We start from the raw sequence: 24,252 nt of genomic DNA on the forward strand, positions 1-24,252 counted from the left end.
TATAGATAGAAAGTTTAATTCATGGATTCAAAAGATAGAAGCAACAGGACTGAAGAAGTGTAGCCATTTTCTTTTTTCTTTACAAACAGCAAGTCATGAAGTGTTTTAAAGCCTTACTACACAAAACAGATAACTACTGATCATCATAATCATTAAAAGTCATATTATATATAATACTAAGGCACATTCCAACAGAATGCTTTGTCTGTAGTGTCTGCCAGTTATTCTGTGTGCGTCCAAAATCAGACCCTATTCCCTGTAGTTGTTTCCTTTTGACCAGGCCACTATATAGGGAAGAAGGTGCTATTTCAGACACACAAAAGGTTCTATATGCTACTTCCAACTATAATACTTCAGCTCATAGTAATGCCAGTGAGGAATACATCAGGGTTCCTCACTACACTAACATTTTGACCATATGGAAATGTACAGCTTTTGGATGGTCTATATTCTACAAGTTTATGTTTCGTCACTGAACAGCTTATGTTCAGTTTCCTTCCTTCCTTCATTTGTCCCATGGGGGTAGCTGTAGTACAATGCAATTTCCTTATGCAATTTTACTGGTATATTCTTAACCAATCAATAAATACATCCTGTGTCAATCAAACCAATTTAAAAACTTATTTTATGCCTGAACTCTATACAGTACTGTACATACACAATTTACCCTGCCAACCAGTAACAGGACCCTCAGAATAGCCTGGGTCCAGATGTGTTTGTTCTGTATAGCAAACTCTTATGGTATCCATTGGAAAAACAGGAATCTGGAACCAGGCTACCCTCAAAAACCCACCACCCTAAAATAACACATCTTAACACCATCCAGACTCTTTCTGAAACCTAAACCCCACAGACAGAGTGTTTAATATCATCCACTTGATCAGGAATGTAGTTGGACGACCAAAACAGTAGAAATCTGGGTCTTTGTAGTAGTGCTCCTGTCCTGATCAGCACCATCTGCACCTGTAGCCAGACTACTCCCTCTCTCCCAGGTGAGATAGATCCCTACCCCTGGCCTGTCAGCATGTTACCGTGACAACGCAGCACCTTCCTTTAAAACACCATGTATCACTACTCTGAGGAAAGACTAAAATGTGTTATGTTTACAGAGAGGGATTATTTTTAACTTTTAACCCGGTCTCTAAACTACCCCTCAACAGATCTATGCTGAACTCTCCTGTTAAAAAGGTACTGAAAGAGAAATAAAATGAAAATAAAACATGTTTTATGGCAGTTCTTAAAGTGACATTTTATGTGGGGTTGTAATGCGTATATATCCACACTCGTAAATATACATAAACATGACAAACTGATCATGAACTCATAAAAGTGAAGAATGGGCTTCTTGGCCCTTATGCTTTAGTGGGGAGAGAGAATGATATTCACATACACTAATGTGGTGCTTTTGGTTTCACTACGGACCCACTGAGGGTTAAATTGCTTTCAATAAATATATATATTGTACGTGTAAATAAAATGTCATTTAGAAGGTCGCTGTGCTAGGAGGCTGAGGTGGGCATAGCCAGGTGGTACAGGTTTCAGGGTTTGAAGGGGAGGAAATAGAGGCTAGTGGCGGGGTCTCTGGTCTCTGGGCTGCTTATAGAACGAGCTATAGAGGCGAGCCTAGTGATAATAACACTGTGTTGGATCGTGGAAGTAGTATTGGAGAAGTCAGGTTGGTCTCGGAAGCTGGGGACTGGACGGGGCAGACAGCAGCAGCTCAGGGCTGGGCATCTGTGCAGACATCCTTCTCGTAGATGTAGCTGCCTACACCACCAGTGTTCACCCCTGGAGACAAGAACACGTTTTACATTTGAGTCATTTAGCAGGCGATCTGATCCAGAGCGACTTACAGTGGTGAGTGCAGACATTTTCAGACGTCTAGGGAGGATCACATGCGGAAAATGTATTGCAGTATAACAAATAATTAATTTTCAGTTGGTGGTTTGAAGCAGTCTGAGTGAGTTGCATCACCTTTGTGTCGGAAGAGCAATATGAGTGGGTTCTTTAAAAAGCAATTCTACACTGCATAGACTACTGTTACAGTACAGCTAATACATGTCAGACAACACCACCACCTGGTGGTTGAATAAAGAAGACAAGCGACACGCCTACCTTTGGGTCCGAAGAGACAAGCATAGCATGGCTTGTGGCAGTATGGTTGGCCATCATGCTGTAAAGAAATATAAAACAACGTAACCATACCACGTATTCATTGAGAATATCCATACTAGAACACATTTATGGGGCGGCAGGTAGCCTAGTGGTTAGAGCGTTGGACTTGTAACCGAAAGGTTGCAAGATTGAATCCCAGTGCTGACAAAGTAAAAATCTGTAATTCTGCCCCTGAACAAGGCAGTTAACCCACTGTTCCTAGGCCGTCATTGAAAATAAGAATTTGTTCTTAACGGACTTGCCTAGTAAAATAAAAATCATATTTAGGTACATTCAAGAAGACCAGCCTTAACAAGGTGTTGTGTAGATTCCCTGATATTAATAATTACTAGTTATTTAGGATGCAAGCTTATTTGTAGATCAGTGATTTTGTGCAGTCAGGGCCTTGTTCAGGCCAACTCCTTTGAACACAGTCTTTGAATAGCTGGCCCCTTCCTGTTAAAATAGCCCTTTCACCCCATCCTCATCCCTTCTTTCTCCATCACCTCCCATCCTATACATCCCCCTCTCTCTCCTACCTCTGCATGGCTGCCGGCGGCCAGGGTCTTGCTGCATCTCTCACAGCGGAGACAGGGCCGATGCCAGTCCTTCCCCAGGGAAGTCACCTTCTCAGCTGTCACACACACACACACCTTAGAAATGAGATGCATTCATCTCAGGGTTGCTACAGCAGGTGCCTCAGATATGTTTGAAACGTAATTCAAAGGAATGACACACAGGAGCACACAATACCATGGCAACTGCACAACAGTTCATTCTCACCCTGGTAGTGTGTGATAGGTACTTAATATAATGGCTACTTACCAAAGTAGACCTTCTTGTTACACCTGGGACACAGGTTGGCCTCACCAGAGAAGGTAGTGATGCTGGAAGCTGTACACACACACACACACACACACACACAGTAATATGGCCTACGGCCTACAATGGTGCAAAACCCCAGTGTGAACAGCTAAATAAACTACCCTGTGATTGTCCCTGGAGTGAGCCTAGTGTTAACCTGGTGTTAGCCTTACACCTGGAGTGAGCCTAGTGTTAACCTGATGTTAGCCTTACACCTGGAGTTAGCCTGATGTTAGCCTTACACCTGGAGTTAGCCTGATGTTAGCCTTACACCTGGAGTTAGCCTGATGTTAGCTTTACACCTGGAGTGAGCCTGGTGTTAACCTGGGCCTGTATAGTAGGGCCTGTGTAGTAGGGCCTGTATAGTAGGGCCTGTATAGTAGGGCCTGTATAGTAGGGCCTGTATAGTAGGGCCTGTATAGTAGGGCCTGTATAGTAGGGCCTGTATAGTAGGGCCTGTATAGTAGGGCCTGTATAGTAGGGCCTGTGTAGTAGGGCCTGTGTAGTAGGGCCTGTATAGTAGGGCGTGTATAGCAGGGCCTGTGTAGTAGGGCCTGTATAGTAGGGCCTGTATAGTAGGGCCTGTATAGTAGGGCCTGTGTAGTAGGGCCTGTGTAGTAGGGCCTGTGTAGTAGGGCCTGTATAGTAGGGCCTGTATAGTAGGGCCTGTATAGTAGGGCCTGTGTAGTAGGGCCTGTGTAGTAGGGCCTGTGTAGTAGGGCCTGTGTAGTAGGGCCTGTATAGTAGGCCCTGTATAGTAGGCCCTGTATAGTAGGCCCTGTATAGTAGGGCCTGTATAGTAGGGCCTGTATGGTAGGGCCTGTATGGTAGGGCCTGTATGGTAGGGCCTGTATAGTAGGGCCTGTATAGTAGGGCCTGTGTAGTAGGGCCTGTGTAGTAGGGCCTGTGTAGTAGGGCCTGTGTAGTAGGGCCTGTGTAGTAGGGCCTGTGTAGTAGGGCCTGTATAGTAGGGTTTGAGTCAGCAGGAAGACAACACACACAGTCTGCTAATCCTTTCTAACAGAGGCAGCTACTTCCAATATTTCACATGTCATCAGTTACACACATGGACACATGTAAACATGCGTGACAGAACGCGCACATGTAGCATGTACCTTTGACAGGAGCTCTGGGTGCCAACGCCGCCTTCTCCTCAGGTTTGGGGGGGGCGTCCACATCAGTAGGGGTCGGGCTATTGTTGAGGGGGGCTTCATACACATAGGACCCTGCTCCACCGATGTTGACACCTACAGAGGTCATAGGTCAGGTTCAACCCAGAGCCATCTATCTATCTATCTATCTATCTATCTATCTATCTATCTAAGATACATATTATTTCATAGAACATATTTCCAAACATTTAGCAATCATAACATATGGCTGTGGTTCAGCCCATCTGCTTTACTACACAACAGTGTGTTTCTAAACAGTACAATCAAACTTGAAGTTATTAGGAAGTCAGTTTGAAGATCTTCAGATAGTTTTAACCACTGGGCTTTGGACAGACATACAAGTGTACTGCACCTTTTGGTCCGAAGAGGGCAGCATAGCAGGGTTTGTGGCAGAAGGGCTTCCCATCATGCTGTGTAAAGGGAATAAAGAAGAGGAGAATGACAGACCGGGAGTAAATAACAAGTCTAAAACACAAGACTAACAACCATATCTTGGCAATTTCCTTTTTCTAGCCAGACTCATGCATTGTGTGAGTGTGAGAGTGAGAGAGGGGCTGAGACAGAGATAAAAAGCACCACAGCATCCTGAGAAAGAGTCTGATAAATCAACAGTACCGGTATCCTGGTTACAACGACAACGTTTGGACATACGGTGTAGATGCAACACACAGACATGGGAGAATGGAAAGTGGGGATCAAACCAAACGCATCACATTCAGGTCCTGTTCAGGAGAATGGTTTTGGTTGGAGGATTATGGATTGGTGGTCATGTAATAGTTGTCAGTGGTCAAATCAAACAGTCATGTAACAGGCAGCCAGGCAGCAGAGGGATCAGGGCCTGGGACAGATACCAGACCATCGTCCAGAAGAGAAGAGGAGATAGTGGTGATGTAACAACAGAGTGGCCTAGGTCAGCCAGTCAGCCAGTCGGGGGATCATCAGGGTCTAGACCAGAGAGCAGACATCCAGTCAGCCAGTCAGTAGGAGGACCATCAGGGTCTAGACCAGAGAGCAGACATCCAGTCAGCTAGTCAGTAGGAGGATCATCAGGGTCTAGACCAGAGAGCAGACATCCAGTCAGTCAGTCAGTAGGAGGATCAGGGTCTAGACCAGAGAGCAGACATCCAGTCAGCTAGTCAGTCAGTAGGAGGATCATCAGGGTCTAGACCAGAGAGCAGAGATCCAGTCAGCCAGTCAGTCAGTAGGAGGATCAGGGTCTAGACCAGAGAGCAGACATCCAGTCAGTAGGAGGATCAGGGTCTAGACCAGAGAGCAGAGATCCAGTCAGCCAGTCAGTCAGTCGGAGGATCAGGGTCTAGACCCGAGAGCAGACATCCAGTCAGTCAGTAGGAGGATCAGGGTCTAGACCAGAGAGCAGAGATCCAGTCAGCCAGTCAGTCAGTAGGAGGATCAGGGTCTAGACTCGAGAGCAGACATCCAGTCAGCCAGTCAGTCAGTACGAGGATCAGGGTCTAGTACAGTGATGGTCATGTTTCAGTGATATTCTGAGAGCTGCTGATCCATCTGTGTGTGTGTGTGTGTGTGTGTGTGTGTGTGTGTGTGTGTGTGTGTGTGTGTGTGTGTGTGTGTGTGTGTGTGTGTGTGTGTGTGTGTGTGTGTGTGTGTGTGTGTGTGTGTGTGTGTGTGTGTGTGTGTGAGAGAGAGTGAGCATGTGTCAAATAGTCAATACAAAATTGAGGCCTGCATTGGGGGCTCCCGAGTGGTGCAGCGGTCTAAGACACTGCATCTCAGTGCTTGAGGCGTCACTACAAACACCCTGGTTCGAATCTAGGCTGTATCACAACCGGCCATGATTGGGAGCCCCATAGGGCGGCACACGATTGGCCCAGCGTCATCCGGGTTTGGCCGGTGTACGCCGTCATTGTAAATAAGAATCGGTTCTTAACTGACTTGCCTTGTTAAATAAAACATGGGTTTTACCATAAACTATACCAGGTGGATCTACAGATGTTGCATCTTAACTTTGTAATTTCCACTTAGAAATTGCAGGCTTGATTTTCCATTATATGTATCAACCCCTACAAAAATGTTCATAAATTATAATACACATAATATACATTTGCTGTTGCTGCAGGATTATTTTCCTGCTGTGAGAAACAGATCAAATTAAGATCCTACATCTGTATAGAGACTGATCCTGTGTGAGCCTACAGACCCACAGAAGTTGATGTCATTGTTCATCACTCACCTCAGCATGTCCTCCTGCGTTCAGGGTTTTGCTACAGCGGCCACACTTCAGACAGAACTTATGCCAGTCCTTCCCCAGTGATGACACCTTCTCAGCTAGAGAGAGACAAAAAGGAGAAAGAGAGATAGGGAAAGGGCGGGGGAAGAAGATTATTAGAGAAAACATTTGAATAAAGCAGCACTTCCTCCTTTGATTGAAATCAACAAATTCACTTCCTTTTATCGGTCTTCTTAAGGTCTTTATATACCTCTGTATAACCCATTTTAACTGTAGTCTTCTTAAGGTCTTTATATACCTCTGTATAACCCAGGGGCTAGGGTCTGTTATGTCTGGAGTACTTCTCCTGTCCCATCTGGTGTCCTGGTGTCCTGGTGAATTTAAGTATGCTCTCTCTAATTCTCTCTCTCTTTCTTTCTTTCTCTCTCTCGGAGGACCTGAGTCCTAGGACCATGCCTCAGGACTACCTGACATGATGACTCCTTGCTGTCCCCAGTCCACCTGGCTGTGCTGCTGCTCCAGTTTCAACTGTTCTGCCTGCGGCTATGGAACACTGACCTGTTCACCGGACGTGCCACCTTATCCCAGACCTGCTGTTTTCAACTCTCTAGAGACAGCAGGAGCGGTAGAGATACTCTTAATGATCGGCTATGAAAAGCCAACTGGCATTTACTCCTGAGGTGCTGACTTTCTGCACCCTCGGCAACTACTGTGATTATTATTATTTGACCATGCTGGTCATTTATGAACATTTGAACATCTTGGCCATGTTCTGTTATAATCTCCACCCGGCACAGCCAGAAGAGGACTGGCCACCCGTCATAGCCTAGTTCCTCTCTAGGTTTCTTCCTAGGTCTTGGCCTTTCTCGGGAGTTTTTCCTAGCCACCGTGCTTCTACACCTGCATTGCTTGCTGTTTGGGGTTTTAGGCTGGGTTTCTGTACAGCACTTTGAGATATCAGCTGATGTAAGCAGGGCTATATAAATACATTTGATTTGATCTGTAGTCTTCTTAAGGTCTTTATACACCTCTGTATAACCCATTGTAACTGTCACTCCTCTACAGTAGATGACACTAGAGGGAGAATGGAGCTCCTCAGTGCTTTACACTGTGGTTAGTATAATGATTTTCTGTGTTCCACTGATTCCTATTTGGTAGTCTATTAGGCAAATCGAGAAGTGGGTATTATGATCCTGAGCGTGCTTGAAGTGAACCAAATGCAATGCTGCTGTGAGGTCATCAGGAAGGGTATGGCTGGACAGCAGGGTCTCAACAGCAGCTAACCCAAATCCCTTTATATCCCTGTCCCCACATCCCCCTTCTCCTCCCTCTCCCCACACCCTTTCCAATTTTACAACCCTCCCTCTTCTCTCCCTCCCACCTGCCCTCTCTCCCCCTCCCACCTGCCCTCTCTCCCCCCCTCCCCTCCAGACAATGGTCCAGAGGTCCGCATGACCAGCTAAGCTCCCTACAGGAAACACCTTCTCTTACAATGGCAGGACACGATCAGTCGGAAGTTAGGCCAGACCCCATTTCCTACACCTCTCTCCTCCCCTTTCTCTCTCCTCCTCTCTTCCCGCTTGGAGACAGAGGATTATTTTAGAAGGATTGTTAGAAGGATTGTCAGCAACTCCCAAATTGGAAAGAGAACATAAACTGCCCAATCAGTGTCATCACATCTCAACGACGAGACGGCCTACAGGGAGGAGGTGAGGGCCCTTGGAGTGTGGTGTCAGGAAAATAACCTCACACTCAACGTCAACAAAACAAAGGAGATGATTGTGGACTTCAGGAAACAGCAGAGGGAACACCCCCCTCTCCACATCGATGGAACAGTAGTGGAGAGGGTAGCAAGTTAAGTTCCTCGGCATACACATCACAGACAAACTGAATTGGTCCACTCACACAGACAGCATCATGAAGAAGGCGCAGTAGCGCCTCTTCAACCTCAGGAGGCTGAAGAAATTTGGCTTGTCACCAAAAGCACTCAAACTTCTACAGATGCACAATCGAGAGCATCCTGGCGGGCTGTATCACCGCCTGGTACGGCAACTGCTCCGCCCACAACCGTAAGGCTCTCCAGAGGGTAGTGAGGTCTGCACAACACATCACCGGGGGCAAACTACCTGCCCTCCAGGACACCTACACCACCCGATGTTACAGGAAGGCCATAAAGATCATCAAGGACATCAACCACCCGAGCTACTGCCTGTTCACCCCGCTATCATCCAGAAGGCGAGGTCAGTACAGGTGCATCAAAGCTAGGACCGAGAGACTGAAAAACAGCTTCTATCTCAAGGCCATCAGACTGTTAAACAGCCACCACTAACATTGAGTGGCTGCTGCCAACACACTGACACTGACTCAACTCCAGCCACTTTAATAATGGGAATTGATGGGAAATTATGTAAATATATCACTAGCCACTTTAAACAATGCTACCTTATATAATGTTACTTACCCTACATTATTCATCTCATATGCATACGTATATACTGTACTCTATATCATCGACTGCATCCTTATGTAATACATGTATCACTATGCCACTTTGTTTACTTTGTCTACATACTCATCTCATATGTATATACTGTACTCGATACCATCTACTGTATGCTGCCCTGTACCATCACTCATTCATATATCCGTATGTACATATTCTTTATCCCCTTACACTGTGTATAAGACAGTAGTTTTGGAATTGTTAGTTAGATTACTTGTTGGTTATTACTGCATTGTTGGAACTAGAAGCACAAGCATTTCGCTACACTCGCATTAACATCTGCTAACCATGTGTATGTGACAAATAAAATTTGATTTTGATTTCACTGTTAACTGCACAAAAGAATAACCTAAGAGTGGTGGAGGATAACGGCTAGAGTTGATGGACCTCCCACAAACAGAACAGCACAGTGACAGTAGTGTAATCTAACCAAATCACAGATTAGCCTAGATCAATGATTTCTTATCAAATGGGAGCGATTACAGACAATGTAGGCCTATGAGTAGGATGGGACACACGGCTATGTCAGTCAACACTCTGTCATTGTGTGAGGGACAGGTTAGCTAGATGATAAACAGGCCAGCTAACAGATGTATGAGTGAGACGGGATGGAAGCCTATACCAGTCAGCCAGACAGTCCCCTGTCATTGTCTGAGGGACAGGTTAGCTAGATGATAAACAGGCCAGTTAAAACAGCTCTTCAGTTTAAAGGGTTGCTGTTATTGTTAGAGGAGAGAGGTTGTGAAAGGGCTGTCTGGGATATGTGTGTGTGTGTGTGTGTTAGTAGAAGAGAAGGATACCCAGCTGTCTATCCCCTGGCTGTCCTCCAAACAACCATTTCTCCTATACGATGCTGCGTGCGCACACACACACACACTAGGAATGGACATTTGGACATTATTTCACTATTCTAATAATATCATACCATTTTTTCAGATATCCGGATAATATAAAATTTAAATAAACATCTCTTCAATCTCTTGACCAATCAGAATGATGCAAATGCACATGGCAGCTGACAGGCTGCTTTTCTCTGTAGTCTTTCTCTAAAACCAACAGGCTGCTTTTCTGTCTTTCTCTAAAACTAACAGGCTTCTTTTCTCTGTAGTCTTTCTCTAAAACTAACAGGCTTCTTTTCTCTGTAGTCTTTCTCTAAAACTAACAGGCTTCTTTTCTCTATAGTCTTTCTCTAAAAGCAACAGTGATTTTTGCCATGATAGAACTGTGTTACAAAAAGTTGATCTGTGTCAAGTCTTGTGGAAACTCTGTTAGGTGTCCCCCAGTCATTGCTAGTTAAAGTAGGGCAAATAGCATACCGATGTCAGGGCAGCCTGGATGGATAAATGTGCTGCTCAACGCATGGTTCTGAAAACTTTTATTAAATTATTTCAAATGCATCATAGTATATCCTTGAAGCGAACAATGTCACAAGGATCATCTCATTTAATTTATAACAAAGCTTTTTCATTGTCAAAATAGGACGATTTATATATTTTTTAAAATATGAACACAACTCAAGAAACCAAATACTGACGTCCGTTAGGGACACGGTTATCCGGGTATCCTAACACACACACACACACACACACACACACACACACACACACACACACACACACACACACACACACACACACACACACACACACACACACACACACACACACACACACACACACACACACACACACACACACACACACACGAGTAAAAGTTCTACATTTTTACAAGGCTCCATGTTGACCCGTTAATGAAAGGTCACCACCATCACCCCTGCCTCGTTATGGTAATGAGTGAACACTAGTGTAAACAAACACAGCGGAGCTCAGAGGGAAATCCTCAGGATATGCTGGTTAACAAGGTAAACACTGCTGAGGATGTGGAAAGTCCTACAGGACAGCTGTGAGTTTGATGACAGCATAACTGAAAATATTGTGCTTATCTCTAACGAGATAGTGTTCCAAACAACTGCTTAATTATCAACACTAACGAGCCAGAAGCAAATTCACACACACATCACACAGTCACGCAAACACACAGTCTCACACACGCACGTGCAAACGCACAGACACACAACCCAGGCCAAGTGGATGAGCTGAGCTGAGCTTGGATCTCTGCATCTGTTAAACAAGGTTTAACAAGTCATCACAGGCAAATCATGACTAGACTACTCTGCCTTGAACAACAATGGCACAGCTGAACTACATGCAACACTACAGCAGCAGGAACAGGGAGGAATGTCAATGGGATAGTGATACCTTCTTATCAAATGACTTGAAAACTGGATTACAATTTCACTCAAATCAAAATCAGCAGGATGACACCGTATGACCTCCGCCCACTCATATCTGATACGTGTGTGTGTGTGTGTGTGTGTGTGTGTGTGTGTGTGTGTGTGTGTGTGTGTGTGTGTGTGTGTGTGTGTGTGTGTGTGTTTCATTCTAGGTGTCATGCATGTAGTTCTACAATAGCCACAAAGATCATTAACAGCTCCAGCATTTCCACAGTTGGCTAGATGTGAGAACAGTATTCTACTACCTATAGCCCTCCATCATATGAAGTGATCAAGGCGGTTAAACCCCAACGCCTGCTCCCCGGGCGCCGATGACGTGGATGTCCATTAAGGCAGCCTCCCGCACGGCTCTGATTCAGAGGGGTTGTTGGGGTCGTGCAACTGACCAGTGATCCGTTTCCACTTCCTCCTTTCGTTAGAGTTCACCCATCACTCCATCTCTCAGGCTACATTCTTTCCCACCAGCTTCTGGAGAAGGTCTATTTTAAAACACTACAAGCCCTGGATGAAGAACATTCCTCTTGTGACAAATATCGAATTAATAGCTTACAACAAGGGATTCCATCCATTTAAATTAAGTCTATTTTATTTATTTGGGAAACAAAACACCAGTCTCATGAGTATGAGAAGTGGAGCACTGCACCAGATCTAGCTGGTAGCTAACACCAGTCTCCGAGTATGAGAAGTGTTGAACAGAACAAATGAGATGGAATTGACCCCAATGCTGAATACAGAATATAAGTGTTCTGTTTTTCGTTGAATGAACAGTATGATGCTATTTACATGTGTACAAGTGTACTATAGGCTAAATATGTCCAAAGTACAGTTGGTTGGACTCCTACATCAGCCATCATTAATGTGGACCTGTCTGTTCTTCAGCCCCCCTCTCCCTTTATGTCCCAACCCCACCTTCCCTCTCTCCCTACTTCTCTCCTCAATCCTCTCCAGCTGAGTCCAAGCAGGCGTTTGCACTGGTCCAGCCCTCGTCTGACGACCGCACTGGTCCAGCCCTCGTCTGACGACCGCACTGGTCCAGCCCTCGTCTGACGACCGCACTGGTCCAGCCCTCCTCGGACGACCGCACTGGTCCAGCCCTCCTCGGACGACCGCACTGGTCCAGCCCTCCTCGGACGACCGCACTGGTCCAGCCCTCCTCGGACGACCGCACTGGTCCAGCCCTCCTCGGACGACCGCACTGGTCCAGCCCTCCTCGGACGACCGCACTGGTCCAGCCCTCCTCGGACGACCGCACTGGTCCAGCCCTCCTCGGACGACCGCACTGGTCCAGCCCTCCTCGGACGACCGCACTGGTCCAGCCCTCCTCGGACGACCGCACTGGTCCAGCCCTCTTCGGACGACCGCACTGGTCCAGCCCTCCTCGGACGACCGCACTGGTCCAGCCCTCCTCGGACGACCGCACTGGTCCAGCCCTCCTCTGACTGGTCCAACCCTCCTCTGATAACGGAATGTCCCAGTACCCACCATGCACCTGACTCCTGAGGACTGGGAGGCCTATAGGGTTGGTGACCAGGTGCAGGGGGCGAAAAGAGTATCCTCTCCTCTCCAGCAGCAGACAGGAAGGAACAACATTCAGCACGTGTTCCCCTCTGCATCCTCTCCCCAATCTGCCCTTTTAAATACAATGGTGGTAAAAATACACACACACCTTCCGAGGCCAAATGACGTTTGCTGTGTTTAAGACAATGGCTATTCAACATGTACACAGTCCCATGGCAAAGGTTGACATTGTAGCCTAAATCTGACATTCTTTACCTGACCCTGGCTTTGAATGTGGTTTGATTTAATGAGGTACCAGTTACATCCAATTGAACACTAGGATAAAACTCTCTCAAACTATGAAGGCTACATACATTACATTTCAACTGATTTCCAGCATCCAGCTCACTACAATCTGATTTTTATTTATTTTCTAATATCCAATTTGTACCTGCAGCGATGGGACAAGACTGTAACTCCCGTACGGACTCGGGAGAGGCTAAGGTCGAGAACCGTGCGTCCTTCAAAACACGACCCCGCCAGGCTGCACTGCTTCTTGACACACTGCTCACTTAACCTGGAAGCCAGCAGCATCAATGTGTCGGAGGAAACACCGTACAACTGGCCTTGCCACAGGAGTCGCTACAGAGCGATGGGACAAGGACAACACGGCCTGACAAACCCTCCCCTAACCTGGACGATGCTGGGCCAATTGTACGTGGCTTCATCGGTCTCCCGGTCACGGCCGGCTGCGACACAGCTTGTGATCGAACCAAGATCTGTAGTGATGCAGTGCCTTAGACCGCTGCGTCACTCGGGAGGCCCTCTAAAATCTGAACTTCTAATTAGCCCCAAGACCATAGGCATTATGGTAATACTGTAGCTTAAAGCTTTATCTGTATGCCTTCTGATGGGCTGGGTGGACAGGTCGTATATACACCCATCTAATCCTCTCAGATCTACAGAAGTGGCTCAAGAGTAAGGGGTTGGTTTGTGATTCAGCATTAGACGTTTCCCTCTGTAGGATGTGTGTTCAGATCAGAACAAGCACCTCTTCCCTCCGGCTGGCTGATACAAGTGCAAAATAAACTATGTTCCAAATGGCAACCTATATTCCCTATGTAGTGCACTACTTTTGACCAGGGTCCATAGGGACACAACCTAACTTCCCCTAGCTTTGGAGGTCGCCTGTCGCCTCAATCAAGGCCAGGTTCTCGCTCTCTTTCCCTCTCTCCCCCTTCCTTCCCCCTCTCTCTACCGCTCTCCTGGAGCGCATTGAAGCAGTGAAATAACTGTCTTCCTGTCTGTACTGGTCAAAAACAGAGAGAGGAGCCTCAAGCAAAGCACACATTTTTTTTGACACTCTGCCCTGCTTAGTTCACCTTTGCGCTCCCCCCCCCTCTCTCACCCCAGCATCTCACCCTCAATCCTAACTCATGTGCACTAAACACTAACCAGTCAGGACTTTGTGTTCTGAACTGGAGAGTCTACATATGGGCCAACATGGCTCTATTCCAGACAACTACTGTGCTGGCATGTTACAATGGAATCAGGACTGTGTGACTGCTAATGGCACCCTATTCTTAAAGTGCACTACCTGTGACCAGGGATCTGGTGAAAAGTAGTGCACTATTTAGGGAACAAAGGGTGCTATTTGGGACACATCCATAGACCACGTGGCAGATGAAACTTTGTAGACAACCTATAATACTCTATGTGGGATTACTTTACACCTGTGGTCTGGTTGTCGTTTAGTGGTGAAACCAAATGCTATTTGAAATTCACATAATCTTTAGTCACAGAGAGAGCAGTCAGTGCATTAAATAAAGTGGCTTTAGTTCACCCTGTTCAGCTGAATATTGAAGGCTCAGGAAGACATCCTTTACAAAATGTCTAATAAAAAAAGGCCATTTCCCAGTAACCATTTGGGTGGAGTAAATTATTAATGATGTTCTGCAGCTAGATGAAAACCAAATTACACCTTAATGTCAAATCTATTTAAAGATCATCTCTCTTATGTAAGAAACCATTTCGAGTCAACCACCTGCAGGTCAGAGCGATGAGTGCAGTTCATCTCTCAGAGCAGAGTTTACACAGGATCAGTGTTCAGGCTTCTATTCCATGTGTTTTCTGCTATGAGGGCAGTTCATCTCTCAGAGCAGAGTTTACACAGGATCAGTGTTCAGGCTTCTATTCCATGTGTTTTCTGCTATGAGGGCAGTTCATCTCTCAGAGCAGAGTTTACACAGGATCAGTGTTCAGGCTTCTATTCCATGTGTTTTCTGCTATGAGGGCAGTTAATCTCTCAGAGCAGAGTTTACACAGGATCAGTGTTCAGGCTTCTATTCCATGTGTTTTCTGCTATGAGGGCAGTTCATCTCTCAGAGCAGAGTTTACACAGGATCAGTGTTCAGGCTTCTATTCCATGTGTTTTCTGCTATGAGGGCAGTTCATCTCTCAGAGCAGAGTTTACACAGGATCAGTGTTCAGGCTTCTATTCCATGTGTTTTCTGCTATGAGGGCAGTTCATCTCTCAGAGCAGAGTTTACACAGGATCGGTGTTCAGGCTTCTATTCCATGTGTTTTCTGCTATGCGGGCATGTTCATTCCATAATGAAATTAGCAGGAAAAGACTTGTCACACCGCACATGCAAACGGTTTAACGTGACAGCAACAAATATCCATCAGAGATTTACAAAGAGGGGAGTAAAGATGCAAAAACTAGCATGGGTTACTAATAGGACTATGACTGTGCCTTTGGCTACTGGACAATGAAAGAATGTTGATTTGAAAACCAATAGAACATGAGAGAAATAGGCTACATGGTTTCAATAGTATATGGAAGTCTTTAGAAAATAATTGCCTCTACAGTTCTATGGTCACATCTTACTTTGAATGAAGTTAAGTTGTGTCTCATAAAACCTTCAGGTTTGAATCAATTAAGTATCAAGAAGGTTTTCAAAATGCATACTGCCTCCAGCTCATTGCAAAGTGGTGTGTGATGCGCTGAAGCCTACTGTTGCCTCTAGGCACTTGGCGAATGGGAAGCATGCTTATTATGCAATTTACCATTTGAGGAATAAGATTTGTAGCCCTTTTTATTCGTGGCCATGAACTTTTTTTAAATTTAATTTAAAACATTTAACACGTGATTGCATTTCGATTTGTTGTGCAATGACTGGTCTTAAAAAGCATGCTTCACTCCAGCAGCAACGAATGAGCTGTTTAAGAAGCTCATAAGCTCTGTATCATGCTGTGCAGGTGTGATAATCATAAAGACTCATGAAAATACACACGAGCCAATTTAATTCCACTAAATTATGCAAATTAACCTATAGAACTATAAGCATGACCGGTCAAATATATTTACATCGACTGGTGTTTCAATCAATGAATAGGAAATGCCTGCTCCCGCTCCTTCTCTCTGGCGCTCCAAGGGCGCCAGGCGGCCCTTCATTACGCACACCTGTCACCATCATTACGCGCATCTGCACTCATTGGACTCACCTGGACTTTGTTGATTGCCCCTCTATATCTGTCTGTTCCTCAGTTAGATCCCTGTGTCAGCATTATTGTCGTTTTGTTTTCCCCTGTCCAGACGCTGTTCGTATTCTGTTCCAGTAAGTGTTTCATTAAAATGGTCACTCTCTGTACTTGCTTCATGTCTCCAGCGTCTGTCCTTACAACTATAATGCACTGTCAGTTTTTAATAGTTTACTCAGTTTTCTACTTGAGTCATCTTTATCCTGCTGCATGCCACTAACTATACCAAGCCCGGCCCACTGTCACTCAAGGAGAGCAGTTCCTCGACCATGTAGTCACAAGCACTTTCTTGCATGATCAGATAGATGCAACAAGATGTTGGTGACAGAACGCTTGTGGAAAGCAGCATATAATTTCACTTTTAGTTTGTGTAGCTTACAGCCTGCAAACTACTGTCTGCTAGTTTGTCTTTTCTTAGCAAGTTGTTGCTAAAATAAATTGTGTTAGCCGCTAATGCGAATCACTAGTTAGTTGGCTAGCTAGCTTGCTAAATGTACAAGAATCAGAGAGCAAACGTAGCTAGCTAAAACAGTTCACCAATTAACTAGGCCTAGATGTTTTGCCCATATCATGCAGACCTGTGTGGCAGTGTGGAAATGGTAATAAAAGTGAAAAAAAAAAGCTTTTACCAGCTAGCTTCAATGTCAAACAACTCTTTGTCTGTGGCCTCCAATTGCTCTTAAATACAAGTAAAACTAAATGCATGCTCTTCGACCGATCGCTGCCTGCACCTGCCCGCCTGTCCAACATCACTACTCTGGACGGCTCTGACTTAGAATATGTGGACAACTACAAATACCTAGGTGTCTGGTTAAACTAAACTCTCCTTCCAGACTCACATCAAACATCTCCAATCCAAAGTTAAATCTAGAATTGGCTTCCTATTTCGCAACAAAGCATGCTTCACTCATACCCTTGTAAAACTGATCATCCTACCAATCCTCGACTTCAGCTGTCATTTACAAAATAGCCTCCAATACCCTACTCAATAAATTGGATGCAGTCTATCACAGTGCCATTCGTTGTCACCAAAGCCCCATATACTACCCACAACTGCAACCTGTTGGCTGGCCTTCGCTTCATACTCATCGTCAAACCCACTGGTTCCAGGTCATCTACAAGACCCGGCTAGGTAAAGTTCCCCCTTAGCTCGCTGGTCACCATAGCAGCACCCACCTGTAGCACACTCTCCAGCAGGTATATCTCTCTGGTCACCCCCAAAACCAATTCTTCCTTTGGCCTCCTCTCCTTCCAGTTCTCTGCTGCCAATGACTGGAACGAACTACAAAAATCTCTGAAACTGGAAACACTTATCTCCCTCACTAGCTTTAAGCACCAGCTGTCAGAGCAGCTCACAGATTACTGCACCTGTACATAGCCCATCTATAATTTAGCCCAAACAACTACCTCTTTCCCTACTGTATTATTTATGTTGCTCCTTTGCACCCCATTATTTCTCTCTACTTTGCACATTCTTCCACTGCAAATCTACCATTCCAGTGTTTTACTTGCTATATTGTATTTACTTCGCCACCATGGCCTTTTTTTGCCTTTACCTCCCTTATCTCACCTCACATTGTATATAGACTTATTTTTCTACTGTATTATTGACTGTATGTTTGTTTTACTCCATGTGTTACTCTGTGTTGTTGTATGTGTCGAACTGCTTTGCTTTATCTTGGCCAGGTCGCAATTGTAAATGAGAACTTGTTCTCAACTAGTCTACCTGGTTCAATAAAGGTTAAATAAAATACTTTAAAAAAAAAATGAAAACCCTGCTGTGTGTGTGTGTGTGTACACGTGGGATAAAGGAGTGTATAGTGTACTGAGTGGAAAATAGGGTGTTCTTCTCTTCAGCCCTGACACAGCCTGTTTAAGAGGAGGACAAAAGTATTCTCGAACCCAGAAAGAACACAAGTATAGCTACTATACAGACAAAGACAGACAGAGCCTTGTGTGTCTCGCTTTAAATAAAGACAAAGACAAGGCCATGCCCCCCCCCCCCCCACACACACACTTAAAATCAGGAGAGGAATTCAAGACCTGGGGCTAGAAAGACAAAGTAGGATAAAAAGAGTGAGAGAAGATTCAACATAGAAGAGTATCATAGCAGCACATCATCATTATCTTCCTAGTTACCATGATGTGCACAGGAGATGCTGCCTCCCATTATATTGGTCCCCTTAGGCCTTTTCGGGTTCAACTTTGGTTTACTGAGCCATGCCACCACACACACCCCTCTGGGTATCTGTCCTGGTCATATGTCAATCAATAGTCCATGTGCATTTAATTTCCAATACAGTTTCACATCTGTGAAGCTGCAGCAGTTGAAACTTGGAACACTAGAACATTCATCTAACAAATGTGCAGCCATGCACTCTGGGAGTTAGAGTTCATGTCAACAACCGAAGGGGACATTCTGCATTCTTTCTCTGCCAACACTTAGGCTAAGGTTTTATTTTTGGATTTCATGAAATTTGCCTAAATCCATGATAATCTTGATTATAGGTTACACATCCCACCTACTTGATATTATTGATGATTTAATCTGGTCCAGATTCTCTACATGGAATAGAAAGCTATGAATAAGTAAAGACAGGCTAAATAGAGATTTAACACAGAAAATAAAACAAATAAGATGATTGCAATCGCTTGAAACGCCTCTAATACAGTCAACATTTGCCTTAAATTAGGAGACTAAATATCACCATCTGCTAAAAGCAGCCCAATAATGAAGAAATGGAAAATAATAAAACATTACCTCTAAAAGACTACGTTTCCATTCCAGACAGTGGCACCATAAAGGGTTTCACATGACAGACTCCATAAAGAGAGGTAGGGATAAAACACCCACTGTTCCAATATTGGGCATTGCCAGCTGCTGGAGGACTAGGTTGGGCGCAGACAGGGAGGTTCCTTCTCTACAGATGGCAAAGGCAAACCATACTGGCAAACATAGCTCAAGTAATATCTACATCAAATTCTAAAATTATTTTAAGATGCATTATCTTTTGCTTTGGCATAGCCATTCTCCACAGTAGGGGGCACGGTGCATAGCGGGCTTGAGCTATATGGCACATGTCAACCACCATGCTGCTTGAATCCATGTAGCACATCCAGTAGCAACACTTTCTCCCAGCTGAAGGGTGTTAGGTCAGGTGGTTAAAGAGAGTTGTGGAGGTGATATTGTAGTAAGGCAGCAAGCCCAGCTCCTTCATTTGAGTAGCATTCTAGAACTCCTGAGTGACATCACCCTTATGTTCCAAGTTCCAACTAAACAGAGGGCAGCATAGCCAAGAACAGTACCAGACCAGACCTCATCACTTCCTGCACCAAAACTGTTATTATACTTAGTTACTCACTCACTCTTCAATAATCACTTATAATGCAGACGAGACCTGTGTGGGTTTTTCACTGACTGTTCTCTCAGGGCCAGCCCTATAATCAACTAGGATATTCCCAGTAAAACTGTTACTATAGTTGTACTGTAGAAATATATCAATGCAGTAAAGCAACAATTTCAAAGATTTTACTGAGTTACAGTTCATAGAAAGAAATTAAACAATTTAAATAAATTAATTTGGCCCAAATCTATGGATTTCACATGACTGGGCAGGGGTGCAGCCATGGGTGGGCATAGACCCACCCACTTGGGAGCCGGGCCCAGCCAATCAGAATGAATTTATTACAGAAATAAATACTCCTCAGCTCCCCCTCCCTCCACAGACGATCACACAGGTGAAGAAGCTGGATGTGGCGGTGACGTGGTTACAAACAAAAATCTAAAAACCAGGAAAAATACAACAGAGAAAACATCACAGTTTTTATAGGCCCCACCTTAGAATTGCTTATTAACCAATATTTTACCAGGTATATTGACAGAAAACATTGGGTACTACTTTCTCTTGTACACCAAGGACCCGTGGTAGAGTTGTAAAAAAATTATAATTGTAGCTCGCACTATTGTTTCATTTTTTAAATAAGTAGCGCTCCTGCTAGAAAAGACAGTTGGAGACTCTTGCTCTATAGCCATCATGTGCATTATCTGGCCATCTATGAACGTTTGAACGTCCCGAAACCCAGTACAGACAGAAGAGGACTGGCCAATCCTCAGAGCCTGGTTCCTCTCTAGGTTTCTTCCTAGGTTCTGTGCTTCTACATCTGCATTGCTTTGCTCTTTGGGGTTTCAGGCTGGGTTTCTGTATAACACTTTGTGCCAACTGCTGATGTAAAAAGAGCTTTATAAAATACATTTGATTGATTGATTTTGATCTAGACTAGTCACTGACTGTTGTCAGTTATAGCTACAGTATCAACCCCATACAGCTACAGTATCCCCAGCATCAACCCCATACAGCATCAACCCCATACAGCATCAACCCCATACAGCATCAACCCCATACAGCTACAGTATCCCCAGCATCAACCCCAAACAGCATCGACCCCATACAGCTACAGTATCCCCAGCATCAACCCCAAACAGCATCGACCCCATACAGCTACAGGAGCCCCAGCATCAACCCCATACAGCATCGACCCCATACAGCATCGACCCCATACAGCATCGACCCCATACAGCTACAGTATCCCCAGCATCGACCCCATACAGCATCAACCCCATACAGTATCAACCCCAAACAGCTACAGTATCCCCAGCATCAACCCCATACAGCTACAGTATCCCCAGCATCAACCCCATACAGCTACAGTATTCCCAGCATCAACCACATACAGCTACAGTATCCCCAGCATCAACCCCATACAGCTACAGTATCCCCAGCATCAACCCCATACTGCTACATTATCCCCAGCATCAACCCCATACAGCATCAACCCCATACAGTATCAACCCCATACAGCATCAACCCCATACAGCATCAACCCCATACAGCATCAACCCCATACAGCTACAGTATCCCCAGCATCAACCCCATACAGCATCAACCCCATACAGCTACAGTATCCCCAGCATCAACCCCAAACAGCATCGACCCCATACAGCTACAGGAGCCCCAGCATCAACCCCAAACAGCATCGACCCCATACAGCTACAGTATCCCCAGCATCAACCCCATACAGCATCAACCCCATACAGCATCGACCCCATACAGCATCAACCCCATACAGCTACAGTATCCCCAGCATCGACCCCATACAGCATCAACCCCATACAGTATCAACCCCAAACAGCTACAGTATCCCCAGCATCGACCCCATACAGCTACAGTATCCCCAGCATCGACCCCATACAGCTACAGTATCCCCAGCATCGACCCCATACAGCTACAGTATTCCCAGCATCAACCACATACAGCTACAGTATCCCCAGCATCAACCCCATACAGCTACAGTATCCCCAGCATCAACCCCATACTGCTACATTATCCCCAGCATCAACCCCATACAGCATCAACCCCATACAGTATCAACCCCATACATCATCAACCCCATACAGCTACAGTATCCCCAGCATCAACCCCATACAGCATCAACATGATGCCCCATACAGCACTACAGATAAACATGGTGCCCCAGGCAGCACTCCACCCAACTGTGATGTGAAAACTTCACCACACCACACGCAGTCTCAGTAAAACATGACTTGTTTCCCTCCCTCTGAGCACGCCACCCATGTCTATGTTACTGCCCTGTGTGTTACATAAAAATTAATTAATTAGGGGCAATGACATGACTCACCAAAGAACAGCTAACTGAGTAAAAGAGGCAGTGTTATACAGTATGTCATATAATGGTATTTGGTGCTCATCTGAAATCTTATTTGCCTGCTGTATGCAAACAATTGCCTGACTTGAGGGACTCTGGCATTGGCCCATAGGATGAGCAGCAGCTGTGATGTGCACAGCCTATTTTGCTGTTACAATATGACAGACACTTCCACTCCCTAAATTGATTTGGACCTCATGGAAGCTTCATGCACTGTTAGGTGGTGATGTGTGTGAGATGTAGTTAGTTCGTGACAGGATGAGAACTAGCCAGGAATAATTGTTTGTTCCATGCTGACAGCAAAAACAACACACACGGACACACACGGACACACACGGACACACACGGACACACACGGACACACACGGACACACACGGACACACACACACACACACAGTACACCTAGCAATCGGGTGACTGATTTTATCATGACATCAACTTATATATGATGCATGTGTGTGTCCCTGTGTGTGATAATAAATCAAGTCTCTACACTGCCCAAGCAGATGTTTGGTATCTTTGTTTGTGATCTGGGCATATGGTTGAGATGGAACAGCAGGTTTGGAACTGACCCAGTTTGACTAGAACATAAGGCCACACTGCCTCCCTTCATATTGAACATTTGGCATGATCACATACTTGGCACTGACCGAGTCAGCAAGGACTGACTGTGCAGCAACCTCCAAAGCCAAATGCCAAGTACAACACATTTACTAGGCTATGTCATAGTTCAGTGTCAGAGATTAATCCAATATTTTGGGAATTTTAAACAATTTGAATGAATACATACATACATACATACATACATACATACATACATACATACATACATACATACATACATACATACATACATACATACATACATACATACATACATACATACATACATACATACTGTGTTTCAGGCACTAGTCTTATCCTCCATTGCGACTAACGTAATTACAGTGCAACGTATTAGTCCATTAAAACGGTTGTTCTAAAAATTGGTTACTCTTGTTTTAGGAATGTCAGGAACGTGACAGGCTGAATACTATAGGACCATAAGGGTTTAGAAAAATAATATAATTGAGTACATTTCCAAATCCAATTAGCTATTAAAACCACCAGCTATAATGCAGACTTCTGTTTATTCATGTTGGCCATCCTTGATAATGAACAGACACTTTGCAGCTAGCTTTTGTAAACAATGACAAATTGTGCCCACAAATGTTGTGATTTTGGGTATGGATGTTTTCTACATGATTCTTTGTATACAACACCCCGCTTTAGCTAACTAAAACGGGCTAACCTAAATGTAGCAGGTTGCACTGACTCTTTGCATCATTTCCCACGGGTGTTATTTCACTAATAAATCTCAGCTAACCATGTGCACCAGAAAATAACGTCAGATAAGAGTCAGGAAATCAAGTTTACTTACCAAAATACACTGTCTTGTCACATTTGGGACACTTTGAAGCCATGTTGCGATGGTTTTATCGACGAAAAAGCAGAGTTCTGTGCCCACGTTGTCCTTGTATCTCATTCAAGCGTAAGTGCTGCTCTGTTCGTTGAGAGCATCTCTTTCACATCACCGCGCTACATTTGCATAACCCCCGCCTCTTGCAGCTCTTTGGTCCGGCTCGCCGTCAGTCACAGACAGGGCGGGAGAACAGGAGCGCCCGCCGGGCAGTGATGTCAAAGGACTCGGATTCGGTCTGGAGCACTCCGTCTGGAGCACTCGGTCTGGAGCACTCGGTTGGAGCACTCGGTCTGGAGCACTCGGTTGGAGCACTCGGTTGGAGCACTCGGTCTGGAGCACTCGGTTGGAGCACTCGGTCTGGAGCACTCGGTTGGAGCACTCGGTCTGGAGCACTCCGTCTTTCCACACGCCCACGTTCCACTTTTCTTTTTTCCACCCGGCGAGTAGGCAGTGGTTGGTTGAACCACAATGCGCTCTTTCACTGGAGACTTTTAGCTTTTTTTTAGGGCATGCATGGTGATGGTAGATGTTGACATATAATAATAATAATATATGCCATTTAGCAGACGCTTTTATCCAAAGCGACTTACAGTCATGTGTGCATACATTCTACGTATGAAATCATTGTGCTGGCACAATGAATTAATGGTTGATCTGAGTCAGAAAGATGGGGATAATAGCTGAGATATTTGTTTTACTAGTTCAGGGAAGCTTAGTAATAATATAACATGTATTTTATGACCAGTGCCCTGATATTTGACTGTTCAATCTGTAAACTCCATACAAACATGGGTCATGTTATCTGTATTCACATGGTATGCCTACAAGCAGCT

At 44.9% G+C, this 24,252-nt stretch overlaps 1 protein-coding gene across 1 annotated transcript; it reads right to left on the minus strand.

The window, feature by feature from the left end:
- LOC124046674 (cysteine-rich protein 2-like) lies at positions 1-23,546 on the minus strand. Its single transcript, XM_046367315.1, has 8 exons — positions 23,378-23,546; positions 6,400-6,494; positions 4,543-4,600; positions 4,134-4,265; positions 2,980-3,048; positions 2,694-2,788; positions 2,116-2,173; positions 1-1,788 (listed from the first exon to the last, which is right to left on the minus strand). Exons 1-8 carry the CDS (start codon positions 23,418-23,420, stop codon positions 1,721-1,723), a joined length of 618 nt encoding a protein of 205 aa, XP_046223271.1. The 5' UTR covers positions 23,421-23,546; the 3' UTR covers positions 1-1,720.
- Between the last annotated feature and the right edge of the window lie 706 nt (positions 23,547-24,252).

This window comes from Oncorhynchus gorbuscha, linkage group LG10, assembly GCF_021184085.1.
Source record: "Oncorhynchus gorbuscha isolate QuinsamMale2020 ecotype Even-year linkage group LG10, OgorEven_v1.0, whole genome shotgun sequence".
In the NCBI taxonomy this organism is placed as follows: domain Eukaryota; kingdom Metazoa; phylum Chordata; class Actinopteri; order Salmoniformes; family Salmonidae; genus Oncorhynchus; species Oncorhynchus gorbuscha.

Coding starts and splice junctions, on each gene's coding strand:
- LOC124046674 (XM_046367315.1), bottom strand. CDS start 23,420: ATGGCTTCAAAGTGTCCCAAATGTGACAAGACAGTGTATTTTG. Junction 4,601..6,399: donor ACGCAGGAGGACATGCTGAG/GTGAGTGATGAA, acceptor CCCTTTACACAG/CATGATGGGAAGCCCTTCTG. Junction 4,266..4,542: donor TGCCCTCTTCGGACCAAAAG/GTGCAGTACACT, acceptor TGACCTCTGTAG/GTGTCAACATCGGTGGAGCA.